At 48.0% G+C, this 21,688-nt stretch overlaps 1 protein-coding gene across 2 annotated transcripts in view; it reads right to left on the reverse strand.

Annotated features, from left to right (window-relative positions):
• The window catches only part of LanB2 (laminin subunit gamma-1), a 146,450-nt gene that overhangs the window by 68,067 nt on the left and 56,695 nt on the right, over nucleotides 1-21,688 (reverse strand). For both annotated transcript variants that reach the window (XM_077650113.1, XM_077650112.1), the window contains exon 2: nucleotides 5,846-6,147. In XM_077650113.1, the coding sequence (XP_077506239.1) occupies nucleotides 5,846-6,147 (302 nt within the window). The remainder of the gene's footprint in view (nucleotides 1-5,845; nucleotides 6,148-21,688) is intronic.

The raw sequence follows: 21,688 nt of genomic DNA on the forward strand, positions 1-21,688 counted from the left end.
AAGAATACTTAAAACGGTTACTACGCGTGGTAAATAGCATTGCTGTGCGTCTATGTCTTTGCCTAGTGGCGTAACCAGATGAAAAAGAAATTATTCTCGTGAGATCTGTCTTATAGTGGCCGTTAATAAATTGAAAGACGAATTTTAGTCGTGAAACACGGTTTCATTGCGTTAATGGGGGGCAAGTCAGCTTTTGTTAACAGTTCTGTCACTTACGTACATCCATATCTATTTTAAATGAAGCGAGCTGCTTTTCTTGGCACCATTTCTGTCTTATTAGTGTAAGTTTTAGTGGAAGTGTCCCACATAACGCATGCATTGTCTAGTATCGGCAGAATTATGCTTTTGTATGCGAGCAGTCGGACAGAAGGAGTAGGAAGTCTCGAAGCTCTCTTCAGAAATTACAACTTGCGCTTAACATTAGCCATTATGTAGTCAATCTGCTTAGTCCATGTGAAGTCATTAGTGATCAAGAGTACGAGATACTTGTAATGTATCTCGAGAAAAGGTCGAGAAAAGTTTCGATAGATGAATGTTTAGGTTTCTTATCTAAAGCGGCGTCTGCAGTAGTGAGCAGTACAGCTTTGTGGTCTGATATTCTATCTACTATCTGGCTATTTGTTTTGGCAGTAACTGATCCGCTAAAAAAAAAAGAGGTCGAGCGTTGGTTGAGGATTGCCCTGAATTATGGTATTTTCTTCTACAATCTGCAATAAGTCGAAGCCAAAAGCAATGCCCAAAATAGCTTCACTTTGGGGGTCGTGCTTTTTAACTGGAAAATTCGACCAACCTACTTCAGGCATATTAAAATATTCTGACACTATAATACGATTATCGGGTTTAACATTCGTGCACAAATATTGTTTCAGTTCCTATAATACGGCAGCGGTTGTGTTGGGGGGCCGGTACATTGCTCCAGTAATATATCTAACGTTTCCATAGTATGTTGTGCAAAAAATGCACTCTACAATGGGTACATCAGGCATTGGTAAAATTCACAGGGATGATTTAAACTGAATGCTGACATCTCCACATCTACCATCACGATCCTTTCGGTACGAACTGTAGCCACTGGTAACGAACTCACTGACAAACACTGTATTGTTAAGCCAAGTTTCTGTCAAAACCGCTATATCAGGGTCGTGCAAAAGCAGAAGGGCCTCCAACTCAGTTGTTTTGTTTATGACACTTCTGCAATTCACACTTAGTATTTTCAGGGTCTGAAGTCTCTTAGCCCGGAGTCAGTTTGATTTCTTTCTAAGCTTAGAGCGAGGGGCTCTTGTGTCATCCCAGTTATACAGTACGCTATTAATGCTTAGCTTATCATAGATTAACTTTAAAGCTTGACGCCCTCTTTCCCCTCTTCTTCACAGCTTTTCCACTGCTGTTTCTGTATTTCCCTAACTCGTTTAGAAAAGTTCTGAGATAATGATTTTGAGCTTTTTTTGGTGTTTAGATTTTGAGCTGATTTCGTTGTTTTTTTGAGTTAAAAACATGATCCTAATATTGAAATTTTTTCACAGAAGTCGAGGAGTTTCAAAACGACTGTTTGCGCCTTATTTATTTCTTTTTTACCCACCCTGTGGCATCTTTCGACACCACTCACTGTTAATTCTTGTTCCACAAAAACACCATCAATTACTTCCTTTCGCAGTTCCTCGCTAAGCTCTTTTATTCCGTAAATGATCAGGCTATTTCTCCTGCCCCTGTTTTCTAAATCGTCTATCTGGTTCCTAACTGTACTAAGCTACTCCTGAAGTTCCGATATTGGCGATTCCATGTCTTTTACCTTCGTGGCTAAGACATTTAGGCCCGACAACTCTTTCTGAGTGCCATCAATTCACTGAGTTAAACCGGAAAGTTTATTCTCAGTTATGTGTTGAGACGCCTGCAGACCCCCCCACCACCATTGTTGAAATAATTTTGCTCTGGCCTTCTAGCAATTCTGATAGCATTTGTTTTTCAATCAGGCCAGGATTTTTTCAACACCGCCACAAGACAACAGATATTTTGATAATGCGATCACGCAAGAAAGGAAACGGTGAACACACAGTGGGCAGGGCAGCAGCACTAGAAACCGATCGTCACTCCTGCAGCAATGTGCAGATTTGGAATCACTAACCTGGATGGCAAAGAAAAAAGGATTGCTTAGCATGCTGCCTTGTTTGCTGCTGCCATGACCACTGCGCTAAAATGGACTGCTAAAATCAGTCAGCGCGTTGTTGTGTATGTGTACAGAAACTAATGTACGCCAGGAGCAGTTAGAAAACAATTCCAGTAGCGTTTGCACGATAATCACAATAAGTGCTAAGCACAGAATAGACTCAGAACCAGGAAATTTTGTAGGTCGCTTAATTACCATTACCCGATAAGATTGCGATTGCACTGGGCCTTTTTCAATTTCACTGCTTCTAATCTTCCGCCATTTCATGCGGTTTGCTGCATGCTCGTCTGATGACGCTTCCACGCGTACGGATGAAAGAGGATGAAGACCACACTTTCAAACTACAGCATGAGAGACTGGCACTTTCAACAACTCTAGTGAACGCGGCTACGTGACGAAGACGATGACATTGCAAGCACACCACGAGAGCTTGGTAGTTCGTACAGGCAGGATGTTAGGATTTCTCCCAACTGATTGTTCAAATTAGGGAAGTGTATGAACCGACCGACTTAAACCGCAGTGGCAATCATTCTTGGTGATGGGCTCAGCATATACCTCGCGTCTATTGCTCTGTTGCTGTATTTTTGCGATGTGTTTCGTGGCGCATCCTAAATGCTTTGTAAATAATTTAGTTAATGGAAATAGAATATATTTTCAATCTTACAAATGTCATACTTAAAGAAAAGCTGTGGCGACGGCGTAGTGGTCTGAAGTAGCGGCCAGCGGAACTGATTTTTTAGTCCCACCGCGAGTTCGGATCCTGCTCCCCCAGATTTAAAATTTTTTATTGCTTTAGTGTCTTCCCTCGGTGCGGTGCAGGCTTTCCGCTGCAGTGAGGCCCTTATGCGATCACCTAAAATAAAACATTATTGAGGCCACCTGAAAATCAAACGGCTAGCTAAAATGCAGCATTTGGGCTGAATACTAGCAATCACTAACTCCCCGAGTCTGGAATGCACGATTCCTGAGGTTGCCATTTTAGTGCTCTAGTGCTTCCAATCCGCCGAAAAGTGGTTGTCTGTCCGAAGCCTGCTTCCAGCAGGTGAGCCACCTTGGTCACGTAACGTTGTGACGTCATCCCAAGCTGCCCATCGGATTGTGAGCAAACTGCCCACCGTGGCTGTTCAATTTACTGTTTAGACGCGAGAGATTTCTCAGGAACAACTTAGGTATCACAAGCCCCACCGATGGCAGCACCTGCCATCGCAGGGCAGTGGGGCGTAGCTTAACCGCTGCACCTCTGCGCCTGGATTGGAATCAGGACTCCCAGGTATCTGTGAATGTAAAGAATGACGAATTCTACCGCAGTACAAGTCTAAAATGAAGCAATAACACGCGAACTTACACCATATGCCACATCAACCAAAGTAAGCACGTTCAGGCCACGCAACAGCATAGAAAGCAAAGCTAAACCATGCGAAACAGGACTAACGGTTCTAGCGCACGATAATTCATGGTTAACCCCAAGCAAAACCACCCGTAATTTTTTTTTTGCTTGCACGTCTACGCCTTACTCAAACGCCGTGTGTCAATTACCTACCATGTCTGCTAGAAATTTGGTTCATAAAATCAGGCGCGCGATTACGCGGTCATAGGCCTTACCAGGGACAGAAATAAACCAAGAGATGTTGATGTTATTTGGAGAGCGGTAAACCTTTTTCTTTGTCAGCACATCGTACAATGCAAGACGGAGCGAGCGATGATTCAGAACGAGGCGGTTAAGATGCTGCTTTATTTTCATGGTAAGACTACAGTGGTCGTCCTTGCCCACCACATTGCGGCGCCGCTTTCCTATACCACAGTTCCAGAGAAAATTGAATATAGAAAGAAGATATGACTGTACTGAACTACTCACAGCGTGAATAAAAAAAAATCCGCACCAACGCCGCCAACAGGCTTTGATTTGAGAGTGGAATTTCGCAAAAGTATTTTTTGCGCTGCAGCCAACTCTGTGAAACCTCACTGAGCTGAAATCTGACTTCGTTTCGGCAAAGAAGGCCTAGAACTTGGGAATTCAACGACCCTACTAGGTATAGTTTGTACGTGTTTTACTCTACACTCTGACCATCCGGGAGACTCGGGGCTGATAATGAAAATGTTGACGGCGGTACCATGGTTCCCGTTGAACTGGCAGTCACCCCCACGGCCCCGCCAGTGGCCCCTTGTTATCGCGCTATGCAGGGTGTTTCACTGAATACTTTACACAATTAAAAAAAAGGTTTTTGCGTTATAAGAGCGCTTTTTTTCGGCGGTGTAGTACATCACGGCGACGGAGAAGGTGTGCTGCACCCGCGTTTCGTGTTCACCTCCTGTACCTCCAGAGTGCAGAAACAACGTCTTCCCCGGGATCTTCACCATAAGAAGTAGCGCTTTAAAATGGGAATTCATAACGGGCGGCACAGGCAAATGCGTTAGCCCGGAGTATACGGTTTGGGCCACCACCCTCGCCCTCGAACAGTGAATTCTGCCCTCCCTCACCCTCACCTCATCTTGTCTTCCCTCCCTCGCCCTCACCCTCGTCCTCACGTATTTTCATCCACCCATCCTCCCTCAGCCTCACCTCACCGAGTGAAATCCTCATGAGGTGACGGTGAGGATGCGCTCATGAGGGTTCGCCCTCGTGAGGATGCCCACCTCTGCTTGTGAGCTATCTGGCTGCTGGGAACAGAAATCTGTTTAGACAAATCAATCAACTTGGAAGGCCTCCTAAAGTGCCCCCAATGTTACACAGTCCTTGAAAAGATGAATACGTGGAAGCACACTTACTCTTTGACTTCGAATAGCATTTAGGCAGCAGAAGGGACGCGTTTTAGAAACCTCTTAAACAACAAATGTGCATTGTATGCGGGGTCTGACAAAAGGTATGCCCCATGGAAGAAAAGCCCATGGCCATAAACGTCAAAGTCACATACCCGTTGTCCCTAGATGTTCACCCTTTGAGCGCATAGATCTAAAAGGGATGCAGCAAATAACGCCACTTCTTGTCGCATTGCTTACAGAAACTAAAGTACAGCTTCAAGACTCCCTGCGCTCCGTGCGTTAGTTTTGTTTGCTTTGTAAGATAAGTAGTGAATTTCTTCGCATTACTTGCGGGCTCAACACAAGTGGTGAAGCCGACGTAACGTCATTTAAAAATCTCTGATGGGCATATTTCAAGTGGTCTTTGCTATGACAGAAGCTGTCTGGTTGCCAAGGCTGGGCGATGTTAGCGTAAGGAATAATGTGACGGGTCGCTGTTCAGCAGGCATACTCCAACCAGTTGACTGAAACCGCATGAACGCATTATTATGGCAAGCAAGTGTCGATGAAGTCGCAAAAGGTTTTCTCTATTTCGACATTTTTTTAAGAAATAAAATCCCCAGTGGATGGCCAGAGGTGTTAGCAAAGCGGAAAAAAGGGACCCCTGACGACACCCTTTTGGGAACGCAACCGCTACAGAGTGTAAGCTTCATTGCGTATTTCTTGATTTTGTTCATAGCAGTGATGTTTTCTTTTGAGTAGTAGTGCTTTCTTCTTGAGTGACAGTGTCACATCCTCTCCATTGTCGGCAATGGAAACATTCGGCTAATTGTGATAGTCCACGGACCCTCAGAGGCCCGGAAAGTTCAATCCTGTACGATATCTCTCAACTATTTGTGACAGCAAAGAAATGGTTCCAGTGAACGAGGACGGGCGCCTCACCTGCAGCAGCCTGCTGTGCTCGAAGTGGAAGGCCGAGGGGCGTCCCTCGAGCGTCGAGAAGGCCACGCTTCCCCCGGACAGCGGCGACAGGCCGCTGAACTCTCCCGTGCACAGCGCCCGCGTCTCGTTGTCGGGTGTCACGTGCAAGCTGGGCCGCAGGCCGTACGTGTCCTGGCACGTAGAGCTGTAGTACTGGTACGGCACCCACGGCGAGCCCGGCCGCGTGCGCTTGTAGATGGCGAAGCTCTCGGGCCGCATCGAGTGGAACTTGAGCCGCACGTAGGTGATATCGAAGGCGCGGCCTGCACGGTGGTCGTCGGGGGAGGGGCCAGAGAGCGCAGGGTCAGTGACCATGCACGATGAAGCACGCCTCAGCAGACGCGAGCACTTATGCGAACACTATGAAGAACTTCCCCGAAGACGACAAACAAAAGGAATCGAAGGCTACCGGCACTATCTTTCGACGCTAGCAAGAACAACGACCCACTCCGTGTTCTGGTGTTCCGCTGTGCTTCTACATCTAGCGAAGGCAGGTACAACCACAAGCGCCACATTTAACTGAGGGAAAACTCCCCAGTTTAAACTCCCAGTATTCCCAAGTTTCACGTATGGTATCGCCGCCACGTGGCTGCCCTCGATACCATCCGACAAATGTTTCTGGCGAACGGTGCCTAAGTTCTGTTCACTCATTTAGTCGAGCAGCGCGTCTGACGTGTTATTGAGTTTCAGATTACTTCTTTCCCATAGCCCCGGCAACAGGGTAACATAATATCCACGTGCGCCGTAAAGCACATAATCTGGGCAGAAAACCGAAGCAACCACATTTCTGTCTATACCGCAGTGCTCGAACCGTGCGATCAAAGCTGCATGTACTGCCTCAGAGTTGTAAGCTCAAGAGGTGTATAATCAGTGTTTCAACCCCGATAATTCCTTCTACAGCATTACTAGTGTGCAACGATTTGAAAGACGCAATCTCCATACAGGTTCCCGGCTGTGCTGAAACTCTCTACTGCGGCGCGTGTGCTTTTCCCGCGTGCTGGCATTCGATTCTACGGGGACCGAGCAAGTTAAATGACCTGAAAGGCACGTCGATGCTGTAACTAGTAACCGTTGTTAAGAAACACCGCGATTATTGGAAGGCGACTTCAAAAAGATAAAAAAAAAATCAATTTCCGTACATTCAGAGGCATCGAATACTTGGAATAATAAAAACGCTGTGCGCGATCGAATCGAGCAGCAAGCACAGTTATCAAGCTACTCGAAACTTCGAACACACGCCCACCACTACGAGACAGAGAAAGCCGAAAATACTGCGCCAAAATCGTGTTGGCAGCATATGGCTTTCGACGCAGCTTGGCACAATTTCGGCTAATTTAATGGTTAAATTGCTTAAAATTGGACACCAGACGCAGCAGTTCACCCCTCCCCCTTTTCTCACCCTCCTCCCTGCAATCACCTAGAAATGCCGCCAAGGGCCTGTTGTATATTAATTCGAACAGGGCTACCACGACGCAGTCACATACATTGGTTTAAACGTTAATATGAAATCACTACACGACAAACAATGAGTTCGCGAGAAGAACACTAGTAAATGTCCGATATATTCTGACAATTACGCCCCCCGTTTTCGCGACGAGATTTGCGTCCGCTTGATGAAATCGAAACAAAATTGTTTGACATGCGTTGACAGCCGATACGTATGTACTCGCTCGACACGCAGGAGTTACGACGGCAGCACGTCTCCCCTAGTGATGCCGAAGCGCGTGAACGGAGAGGAGGCTTGAACTGACACAGCAACGCTAGCTGTTTATGCAGCAGCTGGGGCTGACGGGGGCTACGGCCTAATGCGGTGTCAAGGGTTCCGCACTCAACGTCCCCGCCGAGGTCGACGCAGTAGTCTTGGAGTTGCCCAGCAACGCCAGAGACGGTCAGGCCATACAGGTCCAACCACGCCACCGCATGGTGAGCAAGGCGCCGTGCAAGTATGCTGCAGAGGGCTCCGTGATTCACAGCCAATGGGAGGCACCATTTACAGCTATTAATTCTAAATTTTTAATTGGAATTCTTTGAACTTAGACCTCAAACAAACTAATACGCTCTCGTTGTTCAAGGTCCAATTAAAACTTTTCCTTCTTAATGTGTATTTTTTTTGTGTTATTGATCCTATGTATCGCGGCATCTATGAGTGTTACTGTATATTCTCCTGCACTATATTGCTTGTATTTAAATATTCGGTAACTCATATTTGACTATCGATTCATTCTCTGTGTAGCTAATTAATGTGTTGTGTATTTCCTGTTTTGTTGCTTATTGAAATTTATTGTCATAGGAGGTCCCACCCGCGGTCTTGTAACATGGGACCTCTCGCTGTATACGCTTGTAACTTTGGATTCATTAATAAACTTTCAACTTCAACTTCAATGCAGTTTAACTGTTCAGTAAAATTCTTCATTTATTTGCCAATTTTTGACAGGACGGCGGAGACAAAAACTGCTCGAACCAGCCTGACGACTAGATCGCCCGATCTCTTGGAGAAACCTAGGGCCAGGTCAAGTAGTAAACCCGTCAAGTTTATTGATCGAGCTCAGAAGCTCCCAAATACGAGGCGGATGTTTTACCACAAGGCCATCGTGCACCTTGGACAAGAATCGAAAGTGTCATTTAAAAACAACAAAATAAAACGAACTATGTGTTTCTTACTCAAACCCACGACCGGCTTTATTACTTGGCGACCTGCTCACTACGCCGGCTCCTACGGCGGCGCGTGACCGGGTAAATATCACGTGACTCTTCAGGAGGGACGGCGCCCCGCAACAGGTGGCGCCACAAGTTACCATCACTTCGCAAGCGCCCGCCGTATGCTTGTGCTAGCTTCAGTACGCTTGCGCTGCAGGGCATGTGGACGGTAGGCCGAGTTAAACCGCGTCGTTTTTTTAAGCACGCACTGCAAATACGTGTTTATATTCATCAAATGCAATAATCGTGGACAGCTTTCTGTATACAATGGTAGTTACGAGCGCGAGCTGTCAGCTAACACGTACGCCTGCGTCTTTGGCTCGTGAGCGCATGATAACAGCGCAGAAGCCGGCGTCTCGCGCTCGTAGCTTCCCCTGCATAGTCACAAAACGCTGTACCCGACTAGAGGCTGCTAGCGGTGATATTTTTTTTTTTCAGAGCAGCAGTTTTGCAGTTAAAACAAGCTCAAAGAGCGGTTGTGCTGGTGGGCGCGGCTCTGGTGCCACTCGAGCGGCGTTTTTTTTTTTGCGCGCACAGCTGCACAATTTCAACACGATTGCTTCTGCTCTGTGCCTAGCAGCATCCCAGGGCGAAGTCGCGTTGCTTTTCCGCCAATTGTCGATAAAAAGCGCGCTATGGACACTTCGTATATACTCACTTGTTTTTAAAAGCGTTAACCCGATTGTTATTCATTTCAAGACGCACTCTACATGAAAAATAAATAAAACCAGAGCCGAAAAGCTTGTTTGCCAGACACAAAAGCCGGTCTTGGCCAGAACTTTATTTGATGCCAGCCAGATCCTTACACATTTAGGACTTTCCGTGATTTTGGGTTGGAATTTATCATTTTTCGTTTGGCGTGCTCTTCTGTCAGATCAGAGGCAAAATTGTACAAAAATGGCCTCATAAACTTGTGGACAATCACGTTTAGCAAGGCCCTTCTGTGAGGCTCTGTGGTGTCCTTCGAGCACACAAACAGCGGATTTTTTTGCAAGTGATGGCAGCTAGCACTATAGATCTGCAAACTTCTTAAGCGGCATTGGCCCCTTAACAAGCACAGGAGCCACACTTGATGCAGCGCCTTCCAGGCGGCTGACAAACCCTACGAAAGCCAAGTTAGGGTACGACAGCCCTCCCCGGTCCATGCCTGCTATGATGGCAGTAGTAACTAGTAGACTGAGAGGCTGGTGCCCGCTTGATTTACAGAGCGGAATGCAGCAATAAACCATCGCGGGCGATGATTTTCACGGCCTACGAAAGTTAAAGGTTGTCAGATGTAATTAAATTCTTAGCACATATGCTGGAAGCAGGCAGAACAGCCGGAAACACGGTGTGCAGACGCGCACAAAAACGCAACGAAGAAGCCGCGACTGCTACCGCTACGCCAGCCCGCACTCGGCATGGGGGTAAGTTGTGGCGCCACGGAGAGAAGCGGCGGTCGAGCGAACTAACAAATCGGGGGCTACGGAGGCGGCGCCGGTGAACAGGTCGCCAAGTAATAAAGCCGGTCGTGCTCAAACCATTCCCGCCTAGAAAACTGAAACCATTCCCGCCTAGAAAACTGAGCGCCAAATCAGTGGACAGCTTTACACATCTAAGCAAACTAACAGGTGGCAACAGTGGTGGTATCAGGCAGTCTGACACGATGCCAGGGATACAGTTAGCGGTATGACCAACAATTATTTCAATCGCAGAAGCACCCGACAAATGCTTTCAGTTTGCTTGGTTGCCGCAGGACGCTGAGCATGGCCCACCACATCGGAAATATCGAATGTACAGTACACCCATCCATAACTCGGCAGTGCGAGTACAGGAACTAGTTTAAAAGTTCTTACACGGCGTAGGAAGAGTAGGCCATCACTATCAACGTGTCCTCACAGCATATCATCGCACTCTAACGTTTTATGAGAAATAAAGTTGAAATATCTTGGCGAGTTTCGCGGTGCTCAGTGCTCGGTGCCGGCGGCCGACAGGTGGCGCTACTTAGTGGTGTCGACTAGGGTGCCTCGATGCTTGCCCGCTCTCCGGGCGCACATCGAGGCACCCTAGTGTCGACTAAAGTTCCTTGATTTATTGCCGACCAGCGTTCCTGTACATGCTCCGGCAGGAAGCTGAGTTGCGCGATGGTTAACGCAAGTCTTATTTTCCGAAAAGCTTGGAAAATTATTCTCCGGGAAAGCCGCTCCATAATGCGATACAGCGCGAATAAAGACGGGGACGAAGCGAGACAAGACACCACAGGAGCCACCATTAGGGCATCGCCGGCGGTCCTCGGTAGTTGCTCTTTCTCAGCCCGCAAGCTACAATGGACCAGAAACGCATTTTCCTTGTACAGTTTTAATTCACAGCCACTAATGCAAAAGTGATTCATTTTTTCGGAGAAAAACACTAAGCCGAAAACTCGACTGTCATATAACTCATCCGGAATACCGCTGTGATCTGCTCAGCGTTTTGATTCATAAAGGCATGAGCTCGGGACCGCAATGCAGTACTTTGAACGTTCATCTAAGTTCTCCGAACAGCATCCTGCGAATTTCAAATTTCTACTCCAGCCAAGGAGTGAGGCCTCGGCCCTTACTGTATCACAGTAAAAAGTGCGTCTCGGTACAGTCGTCGCCTGCGCTAAATATCGCACAAGGGCATTTGTGTCCCCGGCACTCCAGTAACGGTAACCCAGTACACGCTATGCTAAATGGAGACATTCAGCATAGTGCATACTGCCGCGTACCGCCGTAGTACCGCTCGCCGCCAGCGCCTCCCCTGGAGACCGGCCGTGCAGTGACAGCGCCAGTAGCGGAGCGCACGGCCAGATGGCGCCAGGTACACGCACGTGGCGCATGCGAAGTATCGCCGGACAAGTGAAGTCGGCTGCGCCGCAATCATTTTAACATTTGACGTCATCGGGATCATGTGTCGCCGCTCTGCGAATTGCGTTACGAGCGGCGCGGGAACTAGCGTCGACTAGGACACGAGCCAGAGCTCCGCGTTTGCCTTCCATGCGCCGCCAGCAATCACGCGGCTCCAAAGTGAACATGCATTACAGAGAAGCCGACACATGCGCTAATTTCAGCATTGGACTGCAGCCCAAAGCCCAGTGGCTCACCTTCCTCTCGTTCTGTGCGGTAAGAATGTGCCCAAGTGCACATTCTTACAATGATGTTTTAGAGCGAGTAGCTATCTTTAGCTAAAATGGCACTTTGGTTGATTTCACCGAATGACGTCACCAAGACGCACGGGAAAGCGCTGAGGGGAAAGGGCCTCGCAGCGGGCACAGTCCGTGGAATGAGCGAGGTCCCGTGATTTAGCGGTGAGTGACAAGGAATGACTGTGCGACATCTCGCATCCGGTGTACAGCATAGGCAGTGTTCGCTTCATGCCAGGAAGGAATGTTGCATCGGTGTCCCCCCCCCCCCCCCCCCCCTAATACCGTATTTATTCGAATCTAGGCCGACAGTTTTTTCAAAAAAACGAGATGTAGAACTCTTATGTCGGCTTAGATTCGAGGATTTCGTTTCGAGGTTTCGTATTCGTAAAATACGAATAAATGTAGCACGCAGGTGGCGCCCCCACAAAACGCCAACGAAAGACAGCACTGTAGCCGTTGCTATCCGTAGCCGTTGCTATTTTGGCGTTGTTCTGTTCTCGTGCGGTGGCGTGAGCACATTCGCAGCAGTGAAGTTTTCGTGCGTAGTTTTTATCACCAACACCATGGCACCAAACAGGCGGTGCCATTATAGTGCCGCCTTCAAGCGGAAAGTTATAGTCGCTGCAGAGCAGTCGTCAAATCTTCAAGCCGGGCGGGACTTCGGCGTGGATGAGAAGAATGTTCGCCGTTGGAGGGGGCAGCGTAACGAAATTTTTGCTTGCGCGGCAACGAGAACGGCTTTCACGGGCCCCAAGAAAGGCCGCCATCCAGAAGTGGAGGTAGCTCTGGCCGAGTTTGTGGAGACGCAGAGGTCAGCGGCACTTCCAGTGACCACGGAAGTGCTGCAAGCCAAAGCAAGAGAGCTGGCGAGAGAGCGAGGCGTCCCCCGGGAACTGTTCAAAGCCAGCCGGGGCTGGTTGCAGAAGTTCATGAAGCGCTTTGGCTTCAGCCTCCGGCTGCGCAAGTACTACGTGGACTGGCTTAGTGAAGAGCGGCGCGAGCTTACACCAACAGGCCGAATAAAGCGCGCCTCACTGGGAGTTGTAGCCACTTGGATAGCTGCAGCCTGGGATGACATCCCAGAAAGCTTGGTTGCACGCTCATTCCGCAAGTGCTGCATCTCTAATGCACTTGATGGCAGTGAAGATAGTGCACTGTTCGAGGAGGCCAGCGATAAAGAAGTCAGCGATGATGATGACGAATGAGCGGGGGCTGATCCCGGGCTGGCGTTGCATATGTCTCCTCGCCCAACGCCGCCTCTCCTCCTCCTCTTCTCTCAAAGCTCCTTTGGCAGCTTTTTTTTTTTCAACGGTCCCTCTCGGGGCCATCAATCACGCTTCGGCAGAGCATGCAGGCACGATGCTTCCCGCTGTGTCTCACTCGAGTTCCTCTCTCTACACCAAGCCGCCTATGCGCAGACACATGGTGCAGTCGTTTCGCGCCACGCACTTTCACGTGCGCGGCGACGTAAGAACAGTCGTGTCGCGTCATAAAAATAATTGTGATAATGAGGTATAAACAGTGTTGTTTTTTCGGCCGGCCTACAATCGAGGTAAGTTTTTTTTTTCTGTGGCCTTCAACTTTCGGGTCTCGGCTTAGAATCGTGGCCGGCCTAGATTCGAGTAAATACGGTAAGTCAAAATTTCTAGAAAATTCCCCCCCCCCCCCAAAGCGTGCCCTTAGCCAAAAAAAAAATTCCGAAAACGCTGCCATATGCACGCCGAGAAAGAAAGGCAACGCTACGCTGAGCAGAGAGCTGAACAAAGAGAAGATCGTCTACAGAAAATTAGTGTGACATTACTGATTGCCTCGCAGAATTCTAGCCTTTACTTGTCCAAAAATATCACACACCAAAGTCATGCATGTATCCTTGCTTGCTGGTGCATGAGATGGATTTCAGTAGTTCACGGACATTCACAGATAATTCATCTGCTAAGGAAGCTACTTGTTTACTTAGATAATCGTCTTCGATGGCTTCTGCATGTTCTTTTTCTGTCTTTGTAACTAGAACACGCAGTTCTATGACAAGTTTTCACTATAAGCTTCTAAATGAAAGGGTTAGTGACTTCTGGCGCTTATAACAGACGGCATAACCTATGCACAAGGCGAGCGCTGGGATGATAACTAGTTAAGAGAGTTATACATAAAACTAGCGCGTTACTAAAAAAGGTGTCTCAGTCACTAGAACAGTATCTATTTTTTCAGAATAAATCTACTTCGACAGCAAGAAAATGGACGGATTGAGAGAACAAACGCTATAGCTACTGCGCCGAGAATGGCTACTGCATACAATAGTGTCGGATTTCCCTCATAACTTCGATGTTTAGGAGAGCTAAAGTGCGGACGGTCACGCGCATCTTTCTTCCTCAGGCGGCCAGTAAAATCTCTCTAGAGCCGACTAGTGCAGACCATGGATCGGCTCTAGTGTCGCATCTAGTGTATATGCTCCCTAGAGCAGCAGAGTTGCACCATGGTCGAAGTTCCATGCAGATGGTATGAAAAGATGGAGCTAAACGCGCGACAAAACTTAATGCCAACGGCATCAGTTTGAAACATGCGATTGCAGGGACCCCCAGTGAGGTAATGACATACTGTGTATAAAGAAAAATCAAGAGAAAAGTAATCACTGCAGAACTATCAGATGTCACACAAAAAGCGCAAGAAATAGACACGGCAATATCATTTTTTAACTGAAAACAAAGCCCTATATTTTTGTTGGTATCACAAATATTTCAGCACCCGCCTATCTTAGCTTTAAGGCGCAATTTGCCTGAAAATGTCGAGAAACCTCCCTGCGTGCGGGAGGGCAGCGTTGTCGTGGAATTTACGCGATAGCGTTAAAGGCCCCGTTACGCAGAAAATCCGGCGTCGGCGTTGTGAGCAAAAAAATCATGGGCATGGCTCTGGTAGAAGGGTTCCCGAGAGAGCAACCAAAGAGGCAGGGGGCACCTAGGTCCCGTGACCTTGCGACGTCATCACAACCTGCCCACCGTGGCAGGCGGCAGTTTTGATTGGTCGCTCGGGAAGAGCAACCTGGGCCGAACAAGGCTCATCGGTGGCAGCACCAGCCATCGCCGGGCAATGGCGCATCGCTTAGCCGCTGCACCACTGCTGCGCCAGGAGTAGTATGAGGACTGCCAGCGATTTATGCATATGAACTAGGGAACGACCAATTCCGCATATATCGGAATTAGCCCATTACGCTATCGCGTCATACCCTTAATGCGGATCTTACGTGTTTCCTCCAATCCTTGGTTTTTTTGCTAGCGTTTGCATACGAGGTAGGTTGTGCGTGTCATACATTTTCGCATTGCTGACAAAGTTCGTGCTGTCAGCAGGGCGAACGCGGCAAGCGCGCGTTGAGTACTGTCTGCTCCCTGCGTGCCTTGGAACTCTCGGCCGACGCTGCGTCAGCGTCCTGCTCGGCCTCCCTGGAGACGTGGCGGCGGTGTCCCGTGGTAGGTGAAGTACTGTTGCACTCAAGACGCGCGTCTCATACGGTGAAGTCTTGCAATCGTTGCCTTTGTCGTGCTTTTTTGTCACTGCTTCGCATTAACTCCGCAGCGTTCATTGAACGCACTCAAGTAATTATTATTGGAAGATTGTAATGTCAACGGATTTTTTGTATTAATAGCTGAAGTCTCCCTTAAGCTGTAGCATTTAATGTCGTAGCCGTAGTCACCGACGCTGCGGTCCATTGCGCCATAAAACACATTCACAGGGGACTTGACCGGGCTGAATATTATCAGAGAATATATAGGCTTTCGCTCTAGTGGAAGCTCAAGTACCTCTTAATTAAACTGTTAGCATTTTTGATTACATTCACTTGTTCTGCCAGCATTTAAAAAAAAGGAAAACAGTTGAATTGCGCGGAGCATAGCGACACCTTGGCTGAGAGAAACTCAACACTGGCAGAGTTAATTTTCACTTCGGAGGAACAATAACAGCTCTTTATAAGTGATAAGAAATTCGGTCTGAATGTTCTATCAAGCAGCTAATATCCCTGCGTTTTTGTGGTCAATTTTCAGTTCCCTTGCATTTCATTTGACGCTACATTGTTTATTCCTAAGTTGCATGAAGGGGAGGATTCAGCGAGGAATTTTACATAAGATCATGCTAAACCCCATTTTTTAACAAAAAATAAAAGATGCACGGCGCCTTCCTCGGCAGTGTGAGACCCCAGACGAAATAAATACTGCACTTAACGTTGATGGGACCGAACCACGAAAAGCGCAATTGTCTTCTTCACCGAAACATCCAGTGAAATTTCGACCTCAGAAGTCTGTAAATAACGTTGTTGGCAAAATCTGCAATCTCCCTTGCAGCCAAAACAACCACAACAACAAAAAATCAAGATTTTCTCAAAGTAGCGAACAAACATAACCGCGAAAGCTAACTGCAGCGGAGATTTTGAATGTCGCTCGTATTAAGAGAAAGGGAATTTAATTGTTGAAGAGCCGAAATTGCAATTTTCTATAAATTTGTTCCGTATGCACAGGCATATGAAAAAAAAACCTCTCTCTTCCCCTCCATTTTTTTTTTCTGATGCGAAACCGAGCTAACACAATTCTTTCGCCCTCTTAGATTACATTGACAAATACTTTGACATGCATGAAGGTCGATATACCTTAGCATGGTACGGAGCTCAGCTAGTTAGAAAAGTTGAACTAAAACTAGTGGTTTTGAGGAAAGAAAATGGTGGAGTAAATTTCTCACTTTTCAGTGGACACCTCAACCGCACCATGAAGGAAAGGAGGAAGGTGGGAGCGAAAGGAGAAAGTGAGAAAGAGGTGTCGCAGTGGAGAGCTCCGTAATCATTTCGACCACTTCTGGATCTTTGACGTGCACTGACATCGCATAGCCTACGGCCGCCTTTTGAGTTCCGCCTTCATCGAAACGCAGCCGCCACAGCCGGGTTCAAACCTGGGTACTTCGGCTCAGTAGCCGAGCGCTTTTACCACTGAACCACCGCGGCGCGTCGTCTAGCTGGAACCCTTCACTAGTAGCATTGATAAGCGCAAAAGGCGGTCAAGCACAAATGCCTACAAAAGAAGCCATTTGCCCCCTGTTTTGTTTTCACCTGTGCTTGTCTACATTTTGCACTTCTCTCTCCTGTGAATGACACATACCATCAATTGTGTCTGGCATGCAACACACTTCAAGAGAACAGTTAGTTTAGTACTCGCGCATGCTACAGAAAGAATGACCTGAAGATTCGAGGCGACGAGTGAATATACGATAACGGACTGTGGTTACTAATTCGCCGACTTCCGACATGTCGGGCGCCCTAAATGGACCATTTTTATAAATATTAAAATGCATTCGCCTAAATTCTGCGCGCCCTGTTATATTACACCCCCGGCGAAACTGCGAATTAATCGCATGTTCTAAGAAGCGGAAAATATGTCAGCGTGGCTCCCATGGCAACACCACGTGCACCTGCGAAACAGTAACACAAAATTATAAAAGCACATTTATTATGGTCGGAGGCTTGTGCTTCGTGATTGTTTTTATGAGACGTTTTTTGTATAAACAGTTACTTGGAGGTAAAGCGACAACTTTTATTGGTTTACAGCTGCAGTACATCTTTCTCGTTTTACTGGTGGCCGTCCAAGCCACTATTAGGGCAACGAACAATGTGAAAGAGTCAACTTAACGAATTATGGGCGTATTTTGCAGCGGTGCTCTCCTGCATGGTGGGCTACCCTGCGGTTTCATGTGTGCAAAACGCGAAAGGCTAATGTGTGCTGTGCGACGCCACTACGCGTTAAAGGCCCCCAGCTGGTCGAAATTACCCGAAGCCCTCCACTACGGCACCTCTTCCTCTCTTTCTTTCTTCACTCTCACCTGTCCCCCTTCCTTACGGCGCAGATGAGGTGTCCACTGAATAATGAGGAAGTTACTGCGCATTTCATTTCCCGGTAACCAATCTTCACTCTCAGGACAGTCGGCAACGCCTCAATGCGGGTGTTGATGCGGCAAAGCCCGTCGCTGCTCATCTCTCGTCATGGCGCGCGCTCCCTTTTTTTGTGAGCTCCTAATAGGCGCGATTGAGGTGTCCACCCAGGAGTGAGCCAGGCACTGCATTTTGTCTTTCTCCATAACCTAACCTTACCGAAGTTCTCAACTACCTGCGAGCTCCATGACAAGGTGCATAATTGAAGGGCCCCTAGAACACCGTTCCGGAACGATTACTGTACTTCGTTAGATCTCTGGACACATTTGTGGCTTATCTAATGTCGGCGGGGCTTACACTGAACAAATGAGAAAAGAAATATCTCCCTAGGCGGCATTATTTTTTGACAAGCAAAAGAAGAGTTCACGTGCATGAGTTAGAAAGACATGCAAAAAAACAAGCAAAGCAGTGTCGCAGGGTACACAGAAATACGCAAGATTTACACGCGCTTTACCGGGCCACACCATGTGTCTTTTAGCCTCCTCTCAAAGCTCAGGGGAAAAAAAAGAAGTGAGAGGGAAAGGCACTGTGCAATCGACCAATGCTTTTCAGAAGCGTCCTTGTTTAGCGTAAAGACATTCGGAGGAAATTTCCGGCGAAATCGCGTGAGCCGTTGCCACGGCTTTATAGGATAAGCAGAGATGCCTTCAAAACACTTTTTGGAAACCTGGAATTCGCACCAACGCCCAATTGTTGCGCACCCTAAGCACCCAGCCAGGAACTGAAGGGTGTGCTCCGCACTTGCCTGCATGCCGTGAGCCCCACAACTCTGAATGTCAGGCTGCGCAGCTGCGCCTCCAGGCTGAGCGGAAATTCAGCTTTTTTTTTCATGGTTTCCATGTTCCAAACATTTTTGTGGCCATCTGTACGTGCCCATTAATGTGCGCTTCGTTTTCGTGGTGTGCCCAGCCATAGTTTGTAGGCTCATTTTCCAATAGCTAATTTTTAAAAACAGGGTTTGTGAGGTAGAGAGAATCTTTTTGCGGCATAGTAATACCAGTGTTGGTGGACGTCAGAAAACAAGCAAATCTTATTAATTAGTAAAGTGATGAACTAAATTCTAATAGTCTACTTTTTAATTTTTGCCGATAAGCACCTTTTTACAATTGGAGATTTGTAGCCGTCGGTTAGTAATAGCCATATCAGTCTTCAGTCACAAGTCACAAGGAAACTTCGAGATTTTGACACTGGAAAAATGGTACGGTAGTCGCGGTCAGATTTCAGTTAAACTTTTTATTATTATTTTGCCTGCTGTTAAGCTGCTGTCCTTTTAAAAACCCTGATACCAAGCGTTAGGTGGGGACTGAAAACGAAATCGCCTAATCGTAAGGTTATCAAAGAGCTCAAATCAGTGCATCGACTAGCGCGCTTACGTGGACCGGTCTGGTTCATGTTTTCTGCGCGCGGCTATAGCGTGCTACCACTTAGCAGTTGTTCGGGCACTAGGCACCCTCTCATATGTATTTCGCAGCTGACATGAGGAGTGACATCCTGCGCACGTACACAACCGCGGCTCGTGGCACTCTGTACCCAGTCGCTTGACGTACAAATATCTTGTTCCCGTGAAAGTTAGCCGAGCAAATAATGCATTGAGTGAACGTGTACTGGTGGTCAGGGCAATAAATTTCGAAATTTCGAGTCACTCTTGATTTAGCGCGAAACCTCGCAAAGCCATGTCTGGATCCCTTGTACTTTGTTCTGAGATAACTCGACACCGCGCCGGCCATCACCAGGTGAGGAAAAAGTGCGCACGTACGAACGAGCCAAGCCTCGCTGTCACGCACTGCGACTTGACGGCAAAGGAGTACATAACAGGCCTTGTCCAAACCGCAAGAGAGTACCAAAACGTTACCCCACGCAGTGGCGCAAGATTACAGCAACGTCCTAATGTCCCCGCCGGCGCTCGCTCATTGGTGTCCGGGGGTAATATTTCACGCTGTTTGGTTCTTGGAGGCGAAGCGCATTTTTAGACAGCCGTCATCCCATCTCGCTTCTTTTTGCCGCACGAGCGAGAAAAGAACGTCCATTGGTCGGGCGTCCCCTTCCCCAGCTGCGCCTCATGACGCAACGCGGCCGGATTCCGGAGCAATGGGCACACAAGGTCTCGGGAGGCTCGCCGCGCGGGGCGCCGACGTCGCTGCGTGACTCGGACCCAGGGGTGCACAAGGTCGGGAACAGCCCGGAAGCACTCCTCCCCTCCCCACGCGAGCGGAAGCCTTGACGCCACATGGAAGGGCCCCGAGTGAACACGGGGACCGCAGGGATGATGGCTGCCGCCGGCGCCGACCGAGAAATCAAGGGTCAAGAACTGCGTCGTTCCCAAGGAACGGGGGAGAAGGGAGGGGGGGGGGAAGCAGGCGACCGCCTCTGTACCCCCTAAGCGACTAGCTTTGCGAACACTGCCGTAGTTCTAAGGACACAACCTGCGGCAATGCGAAGCCTGTTAGTTTTGAGCTGATGAGAATTGTGTTCATGTTGCGAAACTAGTAAAAGACACCCAAATTCCTCATAGTAGGCACAAAAAAAAATGTGATTTGTACAAACGCCTAAAGTGACAAATGTAACATAATAGGTAACAATGTTAAATTTTACCAGTTTTCTTTGGTAAGTTGGTGAAAAAAATTGAAAAAAAAATGCGACCCCTTTTTTAAACTAAATTAGCTTATTAAAGATAGTTTCAAGACAAATCAACACAAAGTACTGTACTCATATTCAAATTAGAGACTATATTTTATTAAATGGGTATTTGTTCTTTGCAGTTTCATGTCTATCGTTGTTTACGTGAAGTGCTCGGGTTCGTTTCCGCCGCGGGCGTGACATCACCGCCAGCATTAAGATTGGGAATAAGATCAGCCTCGACGGCAAGAGTCCGTAACAAAGTTTCCCCCTCTCTCCCTCGTTCTCCATTAAGAAAAATTGAAAAGGGTTATGTATTTATGTACGTGCGACATACATGTCAAGCCCATTGCTTCGGAGCGATATATCAGGGCTGCTGCTGGCAGGAATAGCGGTCTTAGGTGACAGGGTGTGGTCTTCCTCAGTGTCAAATTTTGAACCAGAGCGGTCACATGTCAAGACGATGTGGATGAGAACATTGTTCCAGTCTTCCAGGTAAGTATAAAATGCGCTTTTAAATGCCGCAATTCATTTTTCTCTTGGTCAAGTTATGCGCGGTATTAACCTTGCCTGAGTCTCTTGGTTACTTTCGGTCCTGCTCCCGATGATCTCGCTAGTGCAGCCGCACGGAAAGGAGCAGCAGGCTGGGTGCAGAGAGGAGGTCAGGAGACCCTCTGCACTGGTCTGGCTTGCTCCTCATATTGCTCTCGGTAGAAGGGATTTAGAACTCCGTTTACGCCATTAGCATTAGCAATTTTAGGTAACTCCTGGGGCTGCAGTTTGGTCCGTGACCAGATCAGACCATCTGCGCAGCTCAATGGGACAGCCTGAAAAGAGGGCGAAAGACCGCTCTTTCTACTGCTCGGATGTATTCTGCCGCTTCAGGAAATGCAATAACCGCTACTAACTCGGACCAGCGCCTCCTCTATTTTTACAATGCCAGCCGAATCGCCCGCTTCGCAATGGGAGCCGCCGGTACGCCTCACTTCAGTTAGTTGCCGCGCTGCGGCGCTACCCAGATGGTTGGACTGCTTGCGTCATGCTTACGTATAGGCGCGCGTTATCGCTCTGCCCCTCTCCTACCCCATGCGTCTGTCAGATTGTGGCTTCGTACCCTTTCTTGTGTAGCTCTCGTTTCATCCGCGGCGCGGCGCTTCTTCCAGCGCCAGTGGCTGGAGCTTTGCTCGCTGTTCGCAGAGGCGGGCTGAGGCGTTCGCGCCGCTCATCACTTGACGATTGCGGCTGGCATATTTGAGGCGCTGCTTGGAGTGTTTGCGCCACTTATTAATACGAAAGCAACTATAGGCTCATGACTACAGGGCCGATTTGGACCAAATCTATGTCCAACCTAATGTCACTACGGCCAACACGATGGTGACCTCCAAATTTG

Source organism: Amblyomma americanum, chromosome 1 (genome assembly GCF_052857255.1).
Source record: "Amblyomma americanum isolate KBUSLIRL-KWMA chromosome 1, ASM5285725v1, whole genome shotgun sequence".
NCBI lineage: Eukaryota > Metazoa > Arthropoda > Arachnida > Ixodida > Ixodidae > Amblyomma > Amblyomma americanum.